This window comes from Corapipo altera, unplaced genomic scaffold (assembly GCF_003945725.1).
Source record: "Corapipo altera isolate COAL_440 unplaced genomic scaffold, ASM394572v1 0, whole genome shotgun sequence".
Lineage (NCBI taxonomy): Eukaryota > Metazoa > Chordata > Aves > Passeriformes > Pipridae > Corapipo > Corapipo altera.
This window is the reverse complement of record NW_020884872.1, coordinates 23,201,610-23,223,801: the sequence shown is the minus strand read 5'-3', so window position 1 is coordinate 23,223,801 and position 22,192 is coordinate 23,201,610. Positions and strand designations below refer to the sequence as shown.

The window sequence follows — 22,192 nt, the reverse complement described above, 5'->3', positions numbered from 1 at the left end:
ATATTTGAGAGACTCCATATGTTTAAAAGTAAGTTAACACTTTCAAAATTCTGACTGGAATAGTTTGTTGAAACATGGGTATATTCAGCATCTTGTAGCAATTATTTCTATAGCACAATTGATAAACGTTCATAAAATTATGCACATTATCCAATAAACCATCCTTGACTGAAGAAAAAGTATAAATATAGGCTGGAATATACATAAGTTTCTATTAATAAATCACTTTTAGAAAGATAAACAATTATACTAATGTCTTCCCTAAAACATTTATAAATGAACACAATATAAATTGGTTCAAATACAAACATGTATAACACTACATTACTACTCCTTTTTTGATCTAACTTCATACTCTCACTGTTTGGAGTTCCCTGTTTACTCAAAAAAACCCCCCAAAAAACAAAAAGAAAATCACAGTGAATACATTCTTTGGAAAATATTTTTTATTATAAAACGTACAGTATATTGACCTTAATATTATAAAACATAGTAATGTATCAGAGTCTTGTAAAGACCAATAATTTATAAAATGAGACCAAGTTTGTTGCTACTCTTTCTAGTCTCATAGTCAGATTAAAAAATATATATAAAATATATAATGAATTATTTGACCATAGCATCCTTAGTAGCTGGCAAATGTTTGTTCATATGTTAAGGCAGTTAACCTCTGCATGTATTTTTATTAAAATAGATCACTCTCATTTGCTAAGTTAGTCTTTGATTTTGAAGAGTCGATAGAAGCATGAACAGAAAGGTTAGTAATCATATTCTATAAGGCTAGATTATGTAAAGGTGCTGCAGGGTTTAAAGAAAATTATGTTTTACTAAAGCACTTCTATCACTGCAGCTCATTTATTAACAGTTAATACTTCTTTGGTACTTTTAAGGTGCTTGTTAGAACAAGAAATAGTTTTGGACTATTGACAAGAATAGAGTACTTTAGGCCTCAGATGCTATTGGATAGCATGAAAAACCACATTACTCTGTCTTAACAATTTAAAGACCTTTTTCAACTTGTTAGTCTCCTCAGTTCCAGTATGTCTAATGCCTCCTTTTATTGCAGGGACTTACTACCATATTGAGTACAAAAGCAATGCAGATTAATTCCTTTTTTTTCTGCCCTCAGCCTTCCTGGCCTTGCTGTAAGCAGTACTTTCCTCATTGCACTCGTTTGGCAGTGACTTGAACGCTGGTATCCAGCCAAAGGCATTTGTTTTAGTGTTAGAATATGTGTATGTAGGTTGTTTTCGAATCACTGCCTAGTATATTTTTAGCAATGCATTTATAGAAGCCTGAATCTCTTTGAGTGGACTGCTGGATGACTAATGACCCCTGAGGATGGAGGAATTTGTTTCCATACAGACGGGATTGAGCTCCTGTTGTCAGATGTGATTTATCTGGAAGCTCCCATGTTATTTCTGCTTTAGGAATCCCAATGGCCATGCAGTTCAGTTTGACTGAATTTCCAGGTCTGGCATAAATGATAGGTGCTGGCTCACTGGTAATCCGGGGAGGATAGGCTATCACAATGACAGGTACAGTCATAACAGAAGTGCCATACTCTGTTGACACCTTGCACAGGTAAGTGCCCCTATCAAATACAGAAGCCTCACGCACCGTCAATGAGCCATTCTCCATCAGGGAAAAGCGACCCACAGCCTGGGGGGCATCCATAACCATCCCATTGGGCAGCGTCCAGGAGATCTGAGCCCGCTGGTTTGGCTGGGTGATACAATGAAGCTGCAGAGTTTCTCCATTGATGATGCTCACCAGGTTGTTATACTGGTTGCTAATTTCTGGCCTGAGTCCCACCTTCAGGAAGACTACTCGTTCCACATAACCTCCTGGGTTTCTGGCTGTACAGCGGTAAGTCCCAGCATCCCCAGCAGACAGGCTGCTGATGTGCAAGATCCCATCCCTCTTGTGGTAAAATCTGTTCAGGCGACTGCCACTCAGCACTTCAGAGCCGTTGGGAAGTATCCAGCTCGTGCTGGGTTTGGGGTTCCCCTGGACTGAGCAGTTCAGGTTGATAGTGTGCCCAGCAATGGCAGTGATCCTTTCACTGACAGGGTCTCTGAAGGAGGGTTTCTCCAAATGGTCTGTGACGAGGAGCTGCACAAGCAGTCTCGCTTCCCCCCCTTCATTCCGCCCAATGCATACGAGCTGCACTGCGTCTGTCTGTCTCACCCCTCTGATGTCCAACGTACCATTGTGATGCACAGTGATCCTGTTCCCAGAGTAGGGAGCTGGTAAGATTACTCCTTCTGGGAAAGCCCATAAGACCCGTGGAGCAGGGATGCCTTCAGCTTTGCAGTCAATAAGTTTCCGGCTGTCCCTGATGGCTGTCTCCCTCACAGACGTTATTGCACTGAGATGACCATTGATTCTGGGAGGTTGAACGTCAACATGGATCCAAACGATTTTCCGATCTTCTCCAGCACTGTTTCGTGCTACACAGGTATAGTTACCATTGTCAGATCTTTGGGCCTTTTGGATGAGGAGGGTGCCATCCCTATAGATCTCGTATTTGTCAGATAGGGCAGGAATAGGCCTGTTGGTTGGGGAGAGCCAGGTCACTTTGGGAGTGGGTTCTCCTTTGGCTTCACATGCTACTGTGACAACATCGCCATAGGGTACATTAATAATGACGTATGTTTTGTTCCTGATGGTTGCAGGCTCAGCCACTACTTTGACCCGCACTTTCATTTCATCCCTCCCAATCTGGTTCTCAGCATAGCAGGTGTAGTCCCCTTCCTCTCTCAATCCGACGTCATTGAAATACAGAGTTCCATTATCAAAGACCACATATCGCTTTGTCCGGCTGCCGCTGTCGTCTGACTGCATGAAGGTGTTGATCATGCTGCCATCCGGGAGACCCCAGGAGATCTCTGGATTTGGCAGGCCTGTGGCTACGCAGTCAACTTTCAAGTCCCCTCCGTACTTGACCTTGTGGTTATTCTCATTCTTATGTTCTATTTTTGCTGGTTTCATCATCACATTCACTTTGAGGACCACGTAGTCATCCCCTATCTTATTGCGGGCCACACACAAATAGTCTCCTGCATCTTTGTCTGTAACTGAATGAACAACCAAAGTCCCATTGCTGAATACCTTGATTCTAGTCTCCAAGGTACTGTAAGGCAAGAAAAAAGAACGGAACATGAGCTGCAAAATCACATTTTGGGTATTAATTATTGAGTGAAATCAGGAGGGAAAAATCAACAACTCAAAAATATTGAAATAAAAGAAAAGGATGGGAGCGTTGCTATTGTTAGATAATTAGATGATCCAAAATGTCCAAGACATTCACCACTAAAAAGCAAATGAAAAAAATACTTCTACCCATTTGTAGAAAATAAACAATTCTGTTGCGTTTAATAACTATAATAGTGTTTTTGATCATTAAACAAACAGTAGATACCAAATTATGATAGTTTTGACTGTTCTGACTGCATGTAAAGTATTCTGTAACATTCAAATATGGGATCTCTGAATGACATGATCCACACAAAGCTATACGAAGCATAACTATGCAGTCTGGCACTTGGGTCCTATGCTAAAAACAAATCAAGATGAGGAACTTCCTCTGGCATCGGGTGTAACATATTAAACCTTTATAGAGCAGTGGTAAAGAAGTAAAATGTTGCTAAGCCTTGAAATAAAGAAAAAAAATTTCCAAGATGCTTAAAAACCTATTATTCCTTTCCACTTCACTATGGAATCTGTGTATTGTGGTTAAAACCAATTTCCTCAGTAGCCACAGTTTTCTCCCCCTAAAGAAGATCTCCTGTATTTGAAAAACAGCCCACATAAAGATCATGAGGGAAAATGAAATAAAACCACAGTATTTTGTTGCTACCACTATGAGGCATAAAATGAAATCCATGTTTTGTGCTATCTACAGGCCACCAAAATATATTTTCTGTCAATATGAAAAAATTATGACTACATTCAGCTGTGAAGAAAGTTGTTCACAATTACGCATTTAAAATGCAGCACATTTCTCATCTGTTTATAGTGTTCAAGGAATGAATTATGAATAATTTATAAAGCAGAAACTGTGTTTTCAGTCAAGTCTTAGGACAGTTATTGTAAGCTTGTAGCAATGATATTTTACTTGATATTGCAAACACTAGAGAAGGTATTGTTTTAGGTATTTACAAAACCAGGCTTGCACAGACCTTACTGTGAGGTAACAATTGTTTATACAATGATGTTAAAATGATTCTGCTTATTTAAATAATTATAAGTTGATTTATTTGCCCTGTATTTACTATGTGTAATGATTTGCACAAGAAATAAATTTCAATGATCCTATTTCTCCCAGGAAAAATCAGGCACCTGTGCAACTCTATACAGACTAAGAGCATTGGAACAAGCAGTACACAAGTTCTGTATCTTTTGCCATTGGACTTCTTACTGCATTTACAAGTGGCTGTAAAAGATAGCGGTAGCTTATCCTAAACACTTGAAGCTAACTTTTTAAGGGTAATACTGCTTTCAAGAAAATTATGCTAAGATATGACATGACTATCTTTTGATAAAATTTCAAATTCTTTCTTAAGGATTGGGTGCCTCATTCAAAACCCACAGAAGTAAAGAATGAAACTCGGACATATATGAGTGGGATTTTGTCTAAGCTCATCTACAGTGTGATTTAGCTGCGACATCTCAAACAGTAATTTACCTGTGTAGGGAATCAATCATCCTTTTGGAAGGCAACCTCCATAATATCCGTGGCCAGGGGTCACCAGAAGCACTACAGTCCAGATGCAGGATGCTCCCATACGTTACATCTGTTCTCTGAGGAGAGGTCCCGGTGATCTTAGCATTAGACGCATGCTTCTTCACATGGAGCTGTACTGTTCTCCTGGCAGCTCCCACCATGTTAGCAGCAATGCACTCGTAGGTCCCACTGTCCTTGGGGGACACATTCCGAATATACAGAGTTCCATTGGGAAAAACAAATAAATTCCCATTGACAAACTGAGAAGGTCGTATTTGTGTGCCATCAAAGACCACCCAGCGGATGTTGGGAGAAGGTGCTGCTTTGGCAGTGCAGTGGATGTTGATACTGCTACCAAGGGGCAAGGAAATGTTCTCTTGCTTTTCCTGCTGGATGATGGGGGGTAAGGCTGCAATGTGCAGCCTCACTGCAATGCTGTCAGCTCCTGCAGCATTGCTTGCTATGCATTTGTAAACTCCTCGATCCGAAAAAGTTGCTTGCTTGATAGTCAAGGTTCGATTTTCATTAAGCATTATCCTGCTTTCTGTGGTGGTGACTGTCTGCAAAATCTTCCTATCTGGGAAAACCCATGAAATATGAGGGCTTGGAGTCCCACTAGCCTGACATTCCATTGCTATGGTCTCTCCAAAGTAGACCGTGACATCTCGATAGCGGGAGAGTAAAATTTTGGGCTGGTGGGCTACAACTGTGAGCACGACAATCATTTTATCTATGCCATGCAGATTCTGAGCTGTGCACAAATACTGCCCACGATCCTGAAGTTGAGCATTTCGGATAAGGAGGGTACCATTTTTCCAGACTTCAAACCTTTGTAACCTGGTGTTGGCTGTCATTGCAGCTCCTGGAAAGGTGAGAAGAAGGAAAGAAACAGAAAGTCAAATTGTTTAAGATGTACACTGTTGCAATGAAAAAGTCTTATGTTTCCCTGGGATACTTCAGGTTTACTCAAGACCAATTACAACTTTAGAGAGGGACATGACATCTTCAGACACTCTCCATAGCTCAAATTAGCCTTTGTTTCTGTTATAGAACTAACCATACTAACTTGCAAACACTGACAGTATGAGAATTTTAAGGCTTTATGCTTTAGGATTCCTCTTAAATCTTTATGTAACTTTTCCTTTTGCACATGAAGATGACACGCACAACATTACTTAAGGTAGCAGTGTTAACAAACCCATACTCACAAGTGTTGCCATCATAAATTCCAACTGCTGTGACTAATCAAAGTTGGCTGCTATTCATAGCCAAAAATTACTCTTAAAAAAATGAATTCATTAAATGGTAGTAGTTTTACTACAAGAAATACTGCAAAGTTATTATTACCTGTAATGATTAGTTGCAATTAGTCACATTTTATCTATAATGACTAAAAGTGACAGAAGGTATTCTTCAGTGTTTTGAACTACTCCTATGATCACACTGAATTTCTATGCAATAACCAAGTATTTGTAGCCTTACAAACCATGTGGAAAAACACATTTTTCTCTGTCTCACCTGTAGATACTTTTGTCCAAGTAATAAAAGGCTTGGGTTCACCAACTGCATCACAAGGGATAAAAGCATCTGTTTCAGCAAGGATGGATATGCTCTGAGACCCTTTTGTGATAATCTTAGGTCTTTCTCCATGTATCCTGAAATTAGTGGAAGACTGAATTACAGTCCAATTCTGTGGTATAATGCCTCCCACATAAGGCACAGATGGGAATTTTTGATGACGATGATGGACATTTTTTAAAGGATGATCTGTAGTAGATATCTGTGGTTTTGTGCGCTGAGGGGGAAAGACTGGAGGGGTAATCTTTAAGATCACTGGTGGTAATGTGGTCGTTGTTGCATGTGCCGTTGGAGGCAATGGCATAGCTGTAGCTTTCTGCACTGTAATCCTAGTAGGGAAGACCTGAGTGACCTTCTTCTCATTTGTGTCTTTTGGGACAAGTTCACTAGGGACCTCTGGTTTAGGGTGCATACTTAAGTGAGGGAATATCCTTGTTCTGTTGAAAAGGAACGGCATTCTGGAACTGGGATAATAGGGGATCCCTTGACTTGGTAGTCTCCCTGCTGTGCCTCTGTTATCTGGAACATAGTTATTTCCAAAAAATCTTGAATTAATATTGTATCTGTTCTGACTCTGACTAATGAACGTGCTTTCAGTGAATGGATTTGTTTTGTGAAATGTAGAGGCCTGTGTTGGGGTAGTTGTTTCTCTTTGAGAGGCAAAAGTTTTCTTGTCTTGGATAGTATGTGCTGCATATGCTGTTATCTCTGGTTTGTTTGTGTAGTGAAGAGGCTGATGTGTTATAAAATAGTGAAATGGACCCTGTGTTACAGGAAGCTTCACTGTGCCTCTGACTGGAATGTGCTTTGGAGGCACAACAGGCAGTCTTTGGTTTAAGCTTGGTATCATTCCAGCAGGTGGATAGGGAAGATTTGGATTTAGCAGTAAACTGTTGTTTGACTTGCTACTATATAACTCTTTGAACTGATCCTCTTTTGACTGTATGCTAATCCTGTTTTGGTTAGAGGACAGAGTAGGGTGAACACTCTGTCTTGAGTTTATCACCATTTTGTCACCACCTGCTCCAACTTGGTTTTTTTCTGGGAACCTTTCTTGATTGAAGGCATTAGTTTCCTTGGTGGTGTAATGAAGAGCAGGATGTGAAGTGCTTGAAATGGAAGGAGGAAGAGTAGCAAGTTTTATAAATGGAATAAAGGCAGTGGAGGTAATTGGAGGCTTTTCAGTTGTCTGCAAATGATGAAACGTATGTGACACAGCTTCCTTTTTATCCAAGGTAGATGGCTTTGTCCCAGCCTTAAAAGTAATGGATTTCTTTGTCTCTCTAACTGGAAAAGTCTGAGTTTCTGCTGTGCTGCAGGAGGAAGACAAAGTAATTATCTCATGTTGCTGAGATGGCATAGTTTTTGCTGGTGTTTCTGTGGGTTTCCATGGCTCCTTTGAAACTGAGAGGTCCTTAAAAACTTTGACTGTGCCAACAGGAATATTTAAGTCAGTCATAGTGGGATGTATCAGCTGGAACGTTCCAGCAGTCGTTTCATCAACCACAACTTCTGAGTCAAACAGTATAGGCTCTTCCTGAGATTTTGGTTTTGTAGATAGTATCAAGCTGTTCCTGTGTGCAGAAGTTGTTGTGCTTGATTGTTCTGCCTTAATATCCATAGTTTTAGAATCTGCTTTCATGTCCTTCTCCTCAGATATATTGTCTAATGAGTGGTATGCTGGCACTTCACTTTGCTCTGGGACAAGAGGTACACTTGACTCTTTTGTGGGAAGTGCATCATGTACAACATATGATGTTAAAATTGTGATGGGTGCACTCACTGGAAGTGCCGAGGTTTCAGGAGTAGTAGAGTGTGTCACATGTTTAGCTTCAGGTGGAGAAGCAGTAGCCTTAAAGGAGGAAGTTGTAACCATGTCTCTGATTTTGGGCATTTTCTCAGTCAGATCAAGAACTAATGAAGGAGTGGATTCCATATGCTCCTCATTGTTTTTAAGATCAGGACTTTCAAGAGTTGCAGAAGAAGTTCTGGTCACAGCTTCAACTTCAGGTGTCCTTTGAATGACAGGCATTGCTTCAGTGGTTAAAACAACAGGGGGCAAAGGCCTTGGTCTTTGCCGGATTCTGTTTAGCCTCAGTCTCCTTCTCCCATAAGGTCGTTTTCTACCATGCTGAGTAATAAGTGAAGGCGTGGTCTTTCTATATGGAACTGTTGTGGTGGTCACAGTGGTCAGTCTACTGATGGAAGCAGCAGTTTTTATCCTCTCTGCTGTTTTATGAAGAGCATTAGCACTATGCAAAATGACCACCGCATCTGGTTTTGAAGTAGCCAAGCTTCTATGTTCTTGTGCCTGAGAATTACCTGCATAACTGCTGGACATGCTTTCTTGGGTCACTGTATTCCTGAGGGTCTCAGGTTCTTCCTTGCTCTGGACCCTGATGGATGTGAAAGCAGGAAAACTTGTACTCAAGTCTGCCATTTTCATCTGAGCTGTGGATGTTTCTTTGTGCTGGTATCTCGAGTCATTGCTCTCCTCTGTAACAAATGGTGAAGCAGATGAAGAAATGGTAGTAGTACCCAGAGAATCTTTTAGGATGATCTTGTCCAGCTGAGGTGGTGTTAAAATTATGGTGTCAACACTCATTGGGTCCACTTCATTTAACTTCATGCTTGTCTCCAAGACTCTGTGAAGATCCACAGTCTGAGATTCAGCTAGCAGAGTAGCATCAAGTGGTAGCTCAGCAAAAGCAGAATTTTCTTCAGATACAGAAGTTCTACCACCATTTTCCAGTGTGAATGAACTGTTCTGAATATTGGGAATGTTTGTCACAATTTGTCTGGTTAGAGGTTTCTCAGTGAAAGCATGGATATTTTCTTTGACTACAGCTGAATCATCAGTCCTGACATCAAGATGCTGCTTGCCATGGGGTTGCAAAGTTGCAGAGACAGGAGTCAAATATGGACCTGATACAGCAATTCCTACAGTGTCTATACTTGCAGATGTTTCTAAAGCCCTGTGGTTGGAAAACAGTTCAGTTTCTGACCTCATTAATATGGACTGGACTGAAAATGCTTCTGTGTTGTGTGAAACAGTGACTGAGAATGGCTCATCTTCACCCACAGGTGATGCATCAGCAGAAGAGTCTACCACATCTGCTGCTGTCTCTGAAGGTGGAGGGCTGGCTGCCGGATGAGGGACTGGAGTAGTGTTCTGCATGATTGATGGCAGCGCAGTTGTTACAGAAATGGTTGTAGCTGTTGTTGTTCTAGGAAGATTCTTCCCACGGACCTTTGCCAAAATGTCAGCCCAATGCTGTGGATTAATCTGCTTGCTTGCCACATTAATTCTCCTTCGAGATTCAAACACTCTCCGACCCTCTGCAATGTTGCTGTCTTGGGTTCTATCCATACTTTTCCAGATTTTCATTTTCCTTCTGCCTTTCTTCCCCTTTTTAATTTGACCCTCTGGCACCTGGTCACTTTTTTGTTTAAAAGGTATTTCCCAGTCTTTTAGGTGGTTCTTTCTTCGTAGGAAGTCCTCCACTCCCCCTGCCCCTGATCCCTCTCCATCCTCTATGATATGCCCTCTTGTTTTTGACAAACGCTTTGAACCTGGGCGCTTTTTTAGTTTTATTCGTTTAAATGACCTGTCAGACACCATTTTATTTACTGTGACCCTTACAACAAATTGATCTGACCCCTGCACATTGACAGCCACACATCTGTAATGGCCACTATCACTGACATGGCTTCTTGGAATAAGTAAAGTACCATTATGCAGCATATAGCCTTTTGAAGAGTTTGATAAATCATTGAGTACCTGACTGTTTGGAAGAATCCAACTCAACTGTGGGTCTGGGCTGGCAACTGCATTGCACGGTAAAACTATTGGCTCTCCAACATTTTTTTCAACTCTCACTATATCTGAATCAGCTGCCTGAATAGCTGGAGGCTGCACTAGAAGTCTGTAAGCCATTATGTCCACATCATCTCTCACTTGGGCAATGCAGTGGTACACACCTCCATCAGTGTAACTCACTGCCTTTATGATTAGTTGGCCGCTACTGAGAATGGAAAACCTACTGTCTTTCTGATTAAATGGTGCCTGTAGTTTAGTTCCATCTGGAAAGAGCCACTGAATGGAGGGGCTCTCAGAAGCTTTCACATTGCAGCTCAGCTGACACTCTGACCCTTCCACCACACTCTGTGCTGTCCTTGTGCTTTGGTTTTGCTCTATCATCACCCAGTTTCTCTGCTGCCTGGTGTTTTTGGTATGAATTGTCTGAGAAAACACAGTAAAAAAAGATAGCACCACTTTTTTCCCGGTACTCTGGCGCCGATTTAATTGGATATTTATAAGAGGTTGCATAACCCAGGAAGGCTCAGCCATTATTTGAGCTTTTACACCTGTGTAGTAAAGAGCATCATAATCTGAGCCTTGCTTGTACTGATAGCTTATTTTAGGCTCCTTTCTGAGCATAATTTCCCTCTCTAATTTGACAGGTACTTCACTGTAATAAGCTATAAGCTTCCATAGCTTTTCATAGTTTTCTCGATTCATGGGACATTCAAAATCCAGTGATATTGTAGCATTTATATCTATCTCCTGAGTCTGGATTTGATTCCACTGAATTTTGGTAGAACCTGTTGGTTTTTCAATTTCACAGTTCAGGTGGACTATATTGCCATGTTCATCAGTCATATTTAGCGCAATGTTCCACGGAGAGGACTGAAGTTCTTCCAGAGGGAGTTCATAACTGTCACCATCTTCTTCATGTTGAGTGCTGCTATTTTGTCTCAGTGAGGACTGAATGACAGGTTTCCTACAGGAAATATCTTTCAAGTTTTGAATATCTTCTTTCTGCAGTTGTTTTGGGCTGCTGCACTTAGGACAGAGCTGTCCCCCTTCATAGGCTTTGTCCTTTTTGCATTTTAAAACACCTGCAAGAAAAAAAAAAAGGAAGAAAGAAAATAAAACAGGAAATAAAAGATAAGTAAGCTGAAAAACTCTGTTCTAAAATTAGAGAACTCTCAAAAGTGTGAAATGAACTTCATGAAGAATGCATTATGTCATATGACACATAAAGTAAAACTTTTAGAATGGTGAGTCTTAGTTTTACAGCTGATTGGGCACCTGATTCTCAATCTGACCATGATTTCTTCTGACTTAATTGAAGAGGATTGAGTACTCCGTCCTTCTGAAACTCAGATTCACTCCCTCTGAATAAAGTGCCTAGAAAATGAAGTGTGCATAGCAACATTTTATAAGTCCGTAAAAAACTACTCTGTGTTAAAAAGTCTGCACCTGTACAATGACAGCCTAACCACCTAACTTGTGGATCTAATGTGAAGAGGAGTGGGTCCTTTCAGTTTTCAAAAATGCAGCATTTACTTGAGAAATGTTGGAGTTCCCACTAAATAATCCAGGAAGCTTTTTATTTTTCTCTATTAATTAACAACAGTATTGGCAATACACAAAACATTCCACTGTAGCTACTGAAATGGACTGACTAGTTCTAGAATGTACAAGCTATTTATCAGCAGCAAGAAAAACCAAACCAGGTGCCACTTCTTCCCTGACTTCTGAAATAACTCTAAACTCTGTTGTGATACAAAAAGCTTAATCAGAGAAGGAAAGCTAAACTAGGAAATTATAGCCTTGACTCCTCTCTTCTGTCAATGCCAGAGAGACTCTTGTCTGCAAAGTAAAAGTCATATTTTTATTACATTGTTCTGCTCACTAGAAAGTCAAATGTCACCTTATGTATTTAGTTTGGAAACATATTGCAAATTAAATGTATTCCAGTTATTCTAGGAATAAGTATCATTCCGAGGAATGAGGGATCTTTGAATGGATGAACAATATACTGGTTGTTATAAGGTAAAATGCCAGGAGAAAGGGAAATGCATGGTAAATGTTCATATAGTTTTTTAATTGAAAAGTATATGCTTTGCTAGTCTAACAAATCAATTTTCTTGAAAAGTTCTTACAAATTGAGTATTTAAGTGAACAAGTTTATCACTTGCAGATTCAAATAGGATGTTTCAACGATACGGAAAAACTGGCCCACAATCAACTTGGCAGTGGCCACATTGGTCTGAAGAACTTTAATAATTCTTTCTGTATTATTATTCCCAAAGTAGTTAATGTTATGGTTATATAAAGATACAAAATCTGTCATACGTGAAAACAGAATGGATAAATCCTTCATCCTTCCAGTAATCACTACTGTTTTAGTGTAATAAAAATGCTAACAAGCCAACACTGCACAAGGAAGGAAAGTTCATCTAATATTTCATTGTTATAACTTGCAGAACAACTTAAGCACACTTATTACACATACAGATACGTGATTTGGATCAAGGAGAGTATGTAAGAATATTATAACGTAAGTTAGTGAAATAAAATATCAAAGTTAGATGCCTCAAGTATCAGTTCAGGTAGAAACATTTGTATTACTCATTCAAGTATCACACACAGACTTAAAAGTATTGTCCAAAATACCCTTAAAAGTATTGTCCTACAGCTAAGTGCAAAATTGCAATGAGTTACATATTCTACGATGACAAGACCCAGCATCATTCACCATACATGCTACAAATCATTACATAAACCTTGTGACTCCATCACTTATTTGAGACATCTTCAGTTACAATTAAATGCCAATTCCCTCTTAATATTTTAGCAGCAGCTCCGGTGTAACACCACTCCCTCTGGCCTACTACAGTAAGCACTTAGCTACAGGACACTGCTGAACTGAGATGCTCAAACTGAAAACTGATGCTCAAAGTCCCCCTCATTTAGTGTATTCCTGATAAAGAGGCATTACAAAACTGTCTTTGTTTGCTTCTGCACATGACCAGAAGTGTTCCAGCCTAAGCAGTGTGATATTTGTCTCCTATTGAAGTCTGAATGAACACAGACTAGTTATTTTATGAAAAAAAGTGCAGGATTTAAAATACTTAAATAGATTGTAAATGCTTGAAAATATTTAAAATAGATTTGCTCCATCATAAAAGGAATTTGTGGTCAATGAAGAAACACAGATAGGCGTGAAGGATGCATACTACATAAAAACCTTAATGTTAATAGCATCCAGGTTAGAGGACTTAAAGAGGAATTTGGTAACTGAATTCCATTCTTTCCTTAGATAAACACGTTCAAATCCAATGTTACCACCTTCCATTAGAGCTTTGTTAGTTGAGGACAATTGCCAGCCCTTGGTCTAAAGTGCACTGCTGTGCAAACGAGCACAGTAAAAGGTTATATCTATTTCCTCCTTCTAATTATAAACTTCACTACCACTTTTGCCATTCCAAATGTAATGGTTAACTTCTTTGGTGTTGAATACATATTTTTAGCTAGTGACACACAACTGCCTTCTTTTTACGCTGTTTTTTAAATACTGAATTTACTGAACATTAACAGAAAATAATAGTGCAGATAGACATCATGGTGTTAGTAATACTCAGGAAATAACAAAACCATCCACACGCAGAACAGGAAAAATAAAATCCAACAATATGAGTTCAATAAACATCAGTAGCTTTTGGTCCTACCTCCAGAAACTTCATTCCATTCAAGAAGCCACTTTAAACTGCAATCACAGGCCCATGGATTTCCATGAAGGTAAAGATTTTCCAGCAGTGGCATGCCTTGAAACATCCCTGCAGGCAAGGTCCTAAGAGCATTTTCAGATAGGTAGAGATGTCTTACTGTTGACAGTTTGAAATAATCAAGGACCATAAATGTTGAAAAAGTATTGGGGTGAAGCTGCTGGAGCAAATTTCCTTCTAAATGGACCAGTCTCAGAGAAGTTAATCCATTAAAAGCATTTGGATGAATAAACTCAATTCTGTTGTGGTCCATGTGCAGTCTCATTAAGCTTGAAAGTCCTTGGAGGGTTTGGCCAGTTATGGCTTTCAATTTATTGTAACTAATTTTGAAAACCTAAAAGAAAAAAAAGGAACCAGAGATTAATATTTTTTTTAATCTAAATCCAAACAGGATAGCAAGTAATCAAGCACAAATTTTACTCCCACATTCGAATCTTTTGCACCACTGAAAAATGATATGCTGGTCAAAGAGGTAGAATAAAACTGAGCGTTAGTTGGCATTATCAAGTATTACACAGGTATAGTTATAGATCTCCCATGTACTTTGGAGGAAAATGGTATCTTAGTCCTAAAAAGGCACTATAAAATACATTTATTTTTGTTTTCTGTTATTCACAGAAGTTAGATTTTTTTAAATTTAGGAAGACCTAAGCATTACCTGTAGAGATATGAGATCTTTCAAAGCACCATTAGGTATATTTTGAATGTCATTTCCATGTATCATGAGCAATTCCAATTTTGTAAGTCCTGCAAAGGAGTTTTCGTATATAGACTGTATACTGTTAAACCTGGAAAAAAAAAAATCACATGTGCAGTTACATTTTATACACTGACTGTCACAGACTGCAAATGTAAAATTAGTATAACCCAACTTTCAGGAAAAGTTGGAGGCATCTTAATGCATTGTCAAGGGGGCAGAAGTTATTGCAAGGTTTTTACAAGGCCAAGTATACTTAGTTCATGTTTACATTAAGATTTCTTTTAACTTAATTTGTGGCACTTTAGCCATAAATTAGGAGTGAAAGTAATAAATAGGCATTTTAGTTCTAATAGTTGTATGTTTTTCCATGCAGCTCAGTTTATGGAATGGTAATAAGTTAGTGGCCTGTAGCCAAAACATGATGCTATGGAGCCTGGCAAATTAGACAGGCTGCAGTGTTGCCAAAGCAGCATCTAACATTAAATGAATAAGGATTTGGAGAGTGAACATTAAAAATGGATATCTCCCAAACAGCAGAAGAAGCAGTAAGTCACATCCTGCTTCACTTACTGTTACAACATGTCATTGGCTACACCAGTTATTACATAAGATCTAGGAACTGACCTTCCAATTATATAATTTGAGTTTAGAGACTCCTCTTAGATAAGGAATACAGAAAATCTACTTTTTGAAAATAATTTAATTTCACTTTGGACAAGCAAATCAGGATTTGCCAATGTGGAAGTGTTAGGTTTGGTGGCCTAGCTCTACATTTGTGTTTTTCTTATGCATATATGTAACATATTATCTAATCTGGGCATGAAGTGTCTAAACTAAGGACAGAATTTTAAAGATTTCTTCAATTTTTTAGTATTTTGTAGAAGGAAGGTAAGAGACAGTGACAAATTGGAGGAAATATGGAGGAAATACTTTTAGTTCCTCATCATGTTATCTATCTAAAGATTCCAAATCTGCTAAAAATTTAGACTATCTTTTTGATATTTTTAGTCCTTCTGTAGATTAACTAGGCATATAGCAAGCATCCTATTAAAACTCCCTATTTCAAAATCAGAACTCCTAAAAAGTATGAACTCGTCTAAATAAAATTATTTTCTAAATTATTTCTAAATTATTAGAAAAATAATCTTCACCTCCTAAATATATAGCACTGAAAACAGAAATATGGTAAAAGCTCTCTTTCAAAATGGAACAAGTGCTACAACAGTCAGTTAAGACTGTTTCTTCCTGGGAAAGGACACAACTCAGAAAATTTCATTTGTAGTGATGAAATACAAGAACAGGAAAGGGCTTTGATGCTACCAGTATCAAATAATGTACTTACAGCCCAAACACCTTTGTAACTTACAAACCTACATCCCATTTTCAAAAGTAATTTAGAGTTAAAATTTACCATAGAATGTTGATGTATGGAGGAGAGTTGACTGTAAATATGTGTGGGTTTGAATATGGGGGAAGAGGGAAGCATATTTTACTCAAAAATGGCATTAAATATATATTGCTCTAATATAGATTTACTGAGTACAAGAGCATTTTGAAACTAAAATTAGGCTCTAGGTGGATAAAATGTTGGTGGATAGAAATTTTAACTATGGAAAAGCAAAAAAACCTCAAGGTCCCTACTGTCAGACACTGCATGATTAGTTGCAGCTTATAGGACTTGAGGTTGTCAGAGTGAGATCACATGTGGTAGTAGGGCAGCCCTGGTAACAAGCAGAAGAGGACTGTGACTTCTGCACCGTTTCACATCACAAAATGACCCTACACAGCACTTTCGATATATGAAACCTACCACCTGTCCCTGCCTTCTTGTCTCAAAATCTGACAGATGTGAGTTGGTAATACCTTGGCAGAGGAAAATGAATTGAAGCCTGAACAATCTCTCCCCAAAACATTAGTGTCTGCTTATATCAAATTTAGTTCCTTGAAAAAAACCCCACAACAACAAACCCACAAATCCAAAGGCAATGGAATAGCTTTGTTTTTACTGTATTCGTATAAGATATGTTATATATCTCATTGTAGTATATATGCTACCTGGCTACATTATAGAATTTTACTCCTACTGTGTTTTTTCACATTGAGTATAAAATTCAGCATTTAGTAGAAATCCCATAGTAGGTTTAATTCAATATATCTTATACACTGTAAAAGACTAAAAGTCCTATTTGCCAAAAAAAGAATTCACACCATGGTATAAATATTTATTTGAAATGAATAGTAACTTTTGTTTGAAACATAAAGGCTAAGTTAAAACTCCCTCCATGCCAGCAACTGTAGCATTTGAAATTCAGCATGCCAGCAAGTCCCTACCCATCTCTGCAACTCTACATAAAAAATACACGCAGAGATCCCGATTCGCCACATGTGTGCGAAGCACTCCGGGCTTCCACACCAAGAACATAAAACTGTTTGCTCCAAGCTGCCATACAAACCCGAAGTTGATTCTTTCCACATGTTTAGCAATCCGTGCCGGCACAGCTGCCAGGGAGCGGAAGGTGCAGTGGACCTCGGTGGGTAGGTAGCAGGCGCAGGGTTGGGGGCAGCCCAGGGTGCCCGGTGGCAGCCCCAGCCCCAGTAGCAGCACCATGGACAAAGCTCCAGCTGCCACCCGATCCCCCATCTTGTCGCCTCCCCTTGCCTGGCTCCTCCTGGGTTGTTCCGGGGTCGGGGAGAAGACAAGAGAGAAGAAACAACGATTTTTTAAAATCTTTTTTAAAAGTTTTATATACCTAGCAGTGACCTGCCTTGTCCAGAAGGTCTGTAGACAATCAAGGCCAAGATCAGTTAGAAATGGGTTTTCTTTCTTCCATGTCCCTTTCTACTTCAGCGTTAACTCTTCCCCCATAAATCACTTCCACTAAATACCTATTCTAGCAAAGTTAAGCTGTCTCTCTATGGTAATAAATTTCATAGGCTTATTCTGTACACCAATAATAGTATCCATCTCACCTAAAAACTAGAAAAATTTAAGGGAAGTATCTAGCCCAAGCAAACTACTGTAGTTCCCTCTACAGTCACTGAAAGAAAAAAAAGCCAAACACATATTCACTTGAAGATGAATAATATCAGTTATCTACCTGATCAGATAACTAGAAATAGTACAACTGAGCTTCATTTAGTCCCTACGTAGCAAACTCACCTAGCCTAGTTGCCTAATTTTTAGGCAGGCTATTAACTTTCAGCAGGGTAAAATGTGGCTGAATGAATTTCATTCATAATATATATGTGGGAAATGGTATCATTGAGAAAGAAAATGAAAGAAAGAATTCGTTGGCCATAGATCAAGACTCTGTCATCCTTTGTCGTGCATTACTGTGTGATGTTGGATGTACTCTTAGATTGCAATCTTAACCAAACAAGAATTATGAATAATCAGAACTGATAAAACTGGACAATTTAGCTAGAAGTGAAAGCACAGACCTCAGGAAAAGTTTATATTTAACTGTATCTTGACTATGTATCTTGAACTCAGGTTCAGGTTTTTGGAACTGTGTGTTGAAATCCCATGGAGTCATTTAAAGAAGCAGTGTGCAAACAACAGACAAGAAAACTCAACTGTTACAAACCTCAAGCACTAGTAATTTTTGAAAATAACTTATGTAATGTCTTATTACAGGTTAAGCACCCTAACTTTGCAGAAAGGAATTTGAAACATCCCTATTCTTATTCCTACTACCAGAAGAATTTTGAAGTTTTTTAGATTACAGCCATACAAGAATACAGGCTACTACAAGTAACAAAAATTTAATATTCCTGCTTTTGTACAACACTGTGACAACGACAGAAAGGCATTCACTTCTACCAGCTATTAATAGCTCCATTAGTTATTTGCTTTTAGTATAAAAGTCAGAATTTCTCAGATCTGTGAGCAACGAGATGCACATTTTTTTCTTAAGACCATCATGTGCAAATCATTACAGTTCAAAGGAGAGGCTCACTGGGATGAAGAGGTTTTCCAGATATATGTGGTCAAGTTAATGAGACGTTTAGCACTTTTTACAAGACAAATAGCTTTTAATTTGTTCAAGAATTTTCAGGTACTGTTTTCCTTATGTTGTCCTTAATGGAAAGGAAACTCCCTCTAAAAAGCAGCCTACTCGTTTCAATTCCTTTTCAGAGGGGTCCCTTACAGGACGTGTGCACTGTGAAAAGGAAACTGCACTGACTTGTGAGGGAGGAAGGCTGACCAGAGGGACTCACCATGCTTTGTCCGCGTAACACACAAGGGCTGCCGAGAGCAGCCCCTCAGCGCCGCCGCTCCGGGATCCGGCAGTGACCGCCGACCGGCTGCCCCGCCCGCCCCGACACCAGGGGGCGCTCTCGAGCGCCCCGCCCGCGCCCCCGCCATTGGCTGCCTCCAGCTCCAGGCGCCGCGTTCCAGCCAATAGGCTGCGGCCCCGCCCATCGGGGCGGGGCTGCACACGGTGCTGGGCTCTCGGGCTCCCGGCGGGGCGGAGGCGGTGGCCGGTCGCGCGCTAGCCGGGCTGTGGGGAGGGGGCTGCGGAGGAGCCGCATTCCCCTCTGCCTCCGTGTTCCTTTCTGCCGTACCGGAGGACATATGCTTCCCATTAGGGAAGAATGTCCCCGCCGAGCCGGGCGACGGGAGCGGACGGGCTGAGGGCGGGCGCCGACACACGGCGGCACGGCCCGCGGGACGCCCGACCGCCGCCAGCCGGGCGGCCGCGCAGCCCACCCGCTCCTCCGCAGTCCTGCAGGGGAACCCCGAAACCCATCCCAGGGCACCCCGACCGGCCGTGTGCTGCCCCTTACCTGCGGCCGGGCGCGGCCGTCCGGGCAGGCGCCACCCGATGCTCCAGTGGGCTGCGAGCGGCCGGCGGCGCGGGGCCAGCGCTCACCTGGCCCCCGGCCTCCCCTCCGGCACCGGCCCGCCGAGGCTCATCGCTGCCCGCGGCGGCCCGCCCCGACGCCGCTTTAGGACTCCTCATAGCCCGTCATCCTGCGGGATCCGCCGCCGCGACTGAGTCCCCCGAACAAGCATAAGCGATGCGCGGCAGCAGGGCAGGCACCGCCGGGGGCTGGTTTTTACTGGCTGCTCTTGCGTTCGAGCCTCGCCTTCTCTGGGCGTCCCACGCCGCCGCCGCCAAGTCGGGGCGCCGCAATCCCTCAGCCCCGGCGGGAGCCCAGCGCGTCGCTCCGGGAGCTCCGCAGGCCTGCGGGCAGGCGGGCGATGCCGGCGGGTCCCCGCCGCCGGACGGGCTGCCAGGGCGCGCAGGTCCTCCCGCGACGGCAGCCGCCCGGAGCGGGCATGGGGACGAGGAACGCGGGGCGCCGGGACTCCGCCGCTCCGCCCGCCTCCCCGCGCCGGGCGCTGTGCACGGGTGGGCGCGGCGCAGCGGCTCCTCTTGCAGGGTGGGCGGCCCCTCCGGGGAGGGGGGGCGGCTGCGGGCGGGCCCGCGCCGGGAGGCGGAGGGCTGTGGGTGAAGGAGGCTCCGGAGCCGGCGGAGTGGGGGGCCGCGGGAAGTCGAGGCCACGCGTGGTTCCGGGCCCTGAACCTGACGGAAAGTTTGTCTCTGGGACCTGGCAGATCCAGCACTCTCGAAACGCTCAGATGTGCGTACGCACCTGGTCTGCTCACACAGACAAACACAGAGTCCAGTACACAACACCAAAACTTGACCAACTAGTCCGGGTTTCTTCCTATCCTGATAGTGATATAGTGTTTAAAGACATAGTTTAGTGGTAGACTTGGCAGTGCTGGGTTAATGGTTGGACTCGATGATCATAGAGGTCTTTTCCAACCTTAATGATTCTATGCTTCTTTGATGTTGGTGTCTCATCACAACACAAAGAACCAACCTCACATCAATCCTTATGCTGGCACACTTCTGCTACAGAGACCTGTATCCTGTCTGTATATGGGCATTTGATCTGCATCACACTTGAGGAGAGACATTCCAATAAATGCATGTGAACAGAAAATCTTGGAACTGGAATGGAAACTACAATGATACAGGAAAAGGCAGCAACCATTAATAATGAAGCAGACTGAATGTAGACTCCGTCATGAATTACCTTTTGCTTTTAAAAGCCACAAGAGAAGCAAACTCTAGTATTAAATCATTAACATCCCTGTCCTCAATTTCCTTCCTGTATTAGCAATTTTTTCAGTACACAAAAGTAAGCCTACTTCTGGACCAGTGAAAAATTCATCATTCAGAAGACCATGCTCTATTATCTAGTTACTTCCACTGTGTGGTTTTTGGATATGCACAATTTTCTGTTCTCTAGATAGCCAACGTGTCAGTTACCCTCAGCTATTCTAGAAAAACAAAGAACTCAGTCTTTCAAGACACATTTCAAGACAACTATTTCAGAAGAGTTGCAGAAATCAGCATAGATGCATCTTAAGTTGTAAGAATGCCTCTGAGTTTTGGTGTGGAGCTTTTAAATTCCATACTACAGTAAGTAAATATAACAAACAGCATTATGTTCTAGACTGTTAAGCTGTGGCAAGTGTATCATCACCAAATTAACAGAAATAAGCAGAATCTTAATGAGCGGACCATTTTTGGCTTGGAAACCTGTAAGAAGTGTGATCAAAAAGGTTGCAGGAGAAAATATCTACAACTGTTATCAAGAAGCTAACAGTGAGCATCAGAATCTGGACAAGTCATATCTTCCAAATGCATTAATAAAGATTCACTTTTAGAAAAAAAAGCTCATTATCCATGCTTTTGGCTGCAGAACTTTTTTTGTGTCGTGATGAGCAGCCCAGCCCCACACAGCCACTCCCTCACTTCCCCAAATTGAGATGGGGAGAGAATCGGAAGGGTAAAAGTTAGAAAACTCATGTGTTGAGATAAAGACAGTTTGATAGGTGAAGCAAAAGCCACATGCACATGTAAAGAAAAACAAGGAATTTATTGCTGCTTTCCATGGGCAGGCAGGTGTTCTGCCACCTCCAGCAAAGCCAGGCTTCATGATTTGTAACGGTGACTTGTGAAGGCAAAGGTTATCACTCAAAACGTCCTTGCCTTCCTCCTTCTTCCCCCAGCTTTATATGCTAAGCATGACACCATATGGTGTGGGATATCCCTTGGATCATTTGGAATCAGCTGTCCCAGCTGTCCCCTTCCAACTTGTTGTGCACCCTTAGCCTGCTCTCTGGGTGGGACAGTGTAAGAAGCACAAAACACCCTAACATTGCACAAGCTTTGCTCAGCAGTAGATGAAACATCCTTGTTTTATCCACACTGTTTTGGTCACAAATTCAAAACACAGCACCATATAAGCTGTGTTTAAATAAATGCAAGAAATATTCCAGTGGCATTTAAAAATAACATCACTAACATGGTGTTCACTATCTTCAACGTACATATTTTTTTCAGATGAGCAAATGCCAGTACCAACTCATATTGTTGTATCAATCATATATTAAAAGTAAATACATCAACAGTTCACAAGTTAAAACCACAATACATTGACAACAAAGCATATCCAGCTCTAATATATATGTTTACCCTATTGCAAAGAACTTTTTTGTTTGTTTTTTTTTTATGGAGTCCATTTGAGTGTGGTTAGAAAATTATGGGAACGAAAAGTATTAAGGACAGGATTTTTTAAAT

General features: G+C 41.2%; 1 protein-coding gene across 2 annotated transcripts; it reads right to left on the bottom strand.

Annotated features, from left to right (window-relative positions):
- Nucleotides 1-439: 439 nt before the first annotated feature.
- Nucleotides 440-19,711, bottom strand: MXRA5 (matrix remodeling associated 5). Of its 2 annotated transcripts, none has more exons than XM_027642439.1 (7): nucleotides 19,377-19,711; nucleotides 17,039-17,254; nucleotides 14,544-14,673; nucleotides 13,829-14,219; nucleotides 6,248-11,209; nucleotides 4,691-5,591; nucleotides 440-3,136 (listed from the first exon to the last, which is right to left on the bottom strand). In XM_027642439.1, exons 1-7 carry the CDS (start codon nucleotides 19,550-19,552, stop codon nucleotides 1,225-1,227), a joined length of 8,688 nt encoding a protein of 2,895 aa, XP_027498240.1. In that variant the 5' UTR covers nucleotides 19,553-19,711; the 3' UTR covers nucleotides 440-1,224. The 2 variants fall into 2 exon arrangements, with proteins under 2 accessions (XP_027498240.1, XP_027498247.1); XM_027642446.1 differs by lacking the exon at nucleotides 19,377-19,711 and adding an exon at nucleotides 18,807-18,902.
- Between the last annotated feature and the right edge of the window lie 2,481 nt (nucleotides 19,712-22,192).

What these genes read in the sequence shown, in the direction of transcription:
- MXRA5 (XM_027642439.1), bottom strand. Translation starts at nt 19,552, where the DNA reads ATGAGGAGTCCTAAAGCGGCGTCGGGGCGGGCCGCCGCGGGCAGCGAT. An exon ending in ACGGCCGCGCCCGGCCGCAG is followed by an intron (nt 17,255 to 19,376) that starts GTAAGGGGCAGC and finishes GGAACAACCCAG; the next exon opens with GAGGAGCCAGGCAAGGGGAG. An exon ending in GTGGAAAGAATCAACTTCGG is followed by an intron (nt 14,674 to 17,038) that starts GTTTGTATGGCA and finishes TTTTTTTTCCAG; the next exon opens with GTTTAACAGTATACAGTCTA.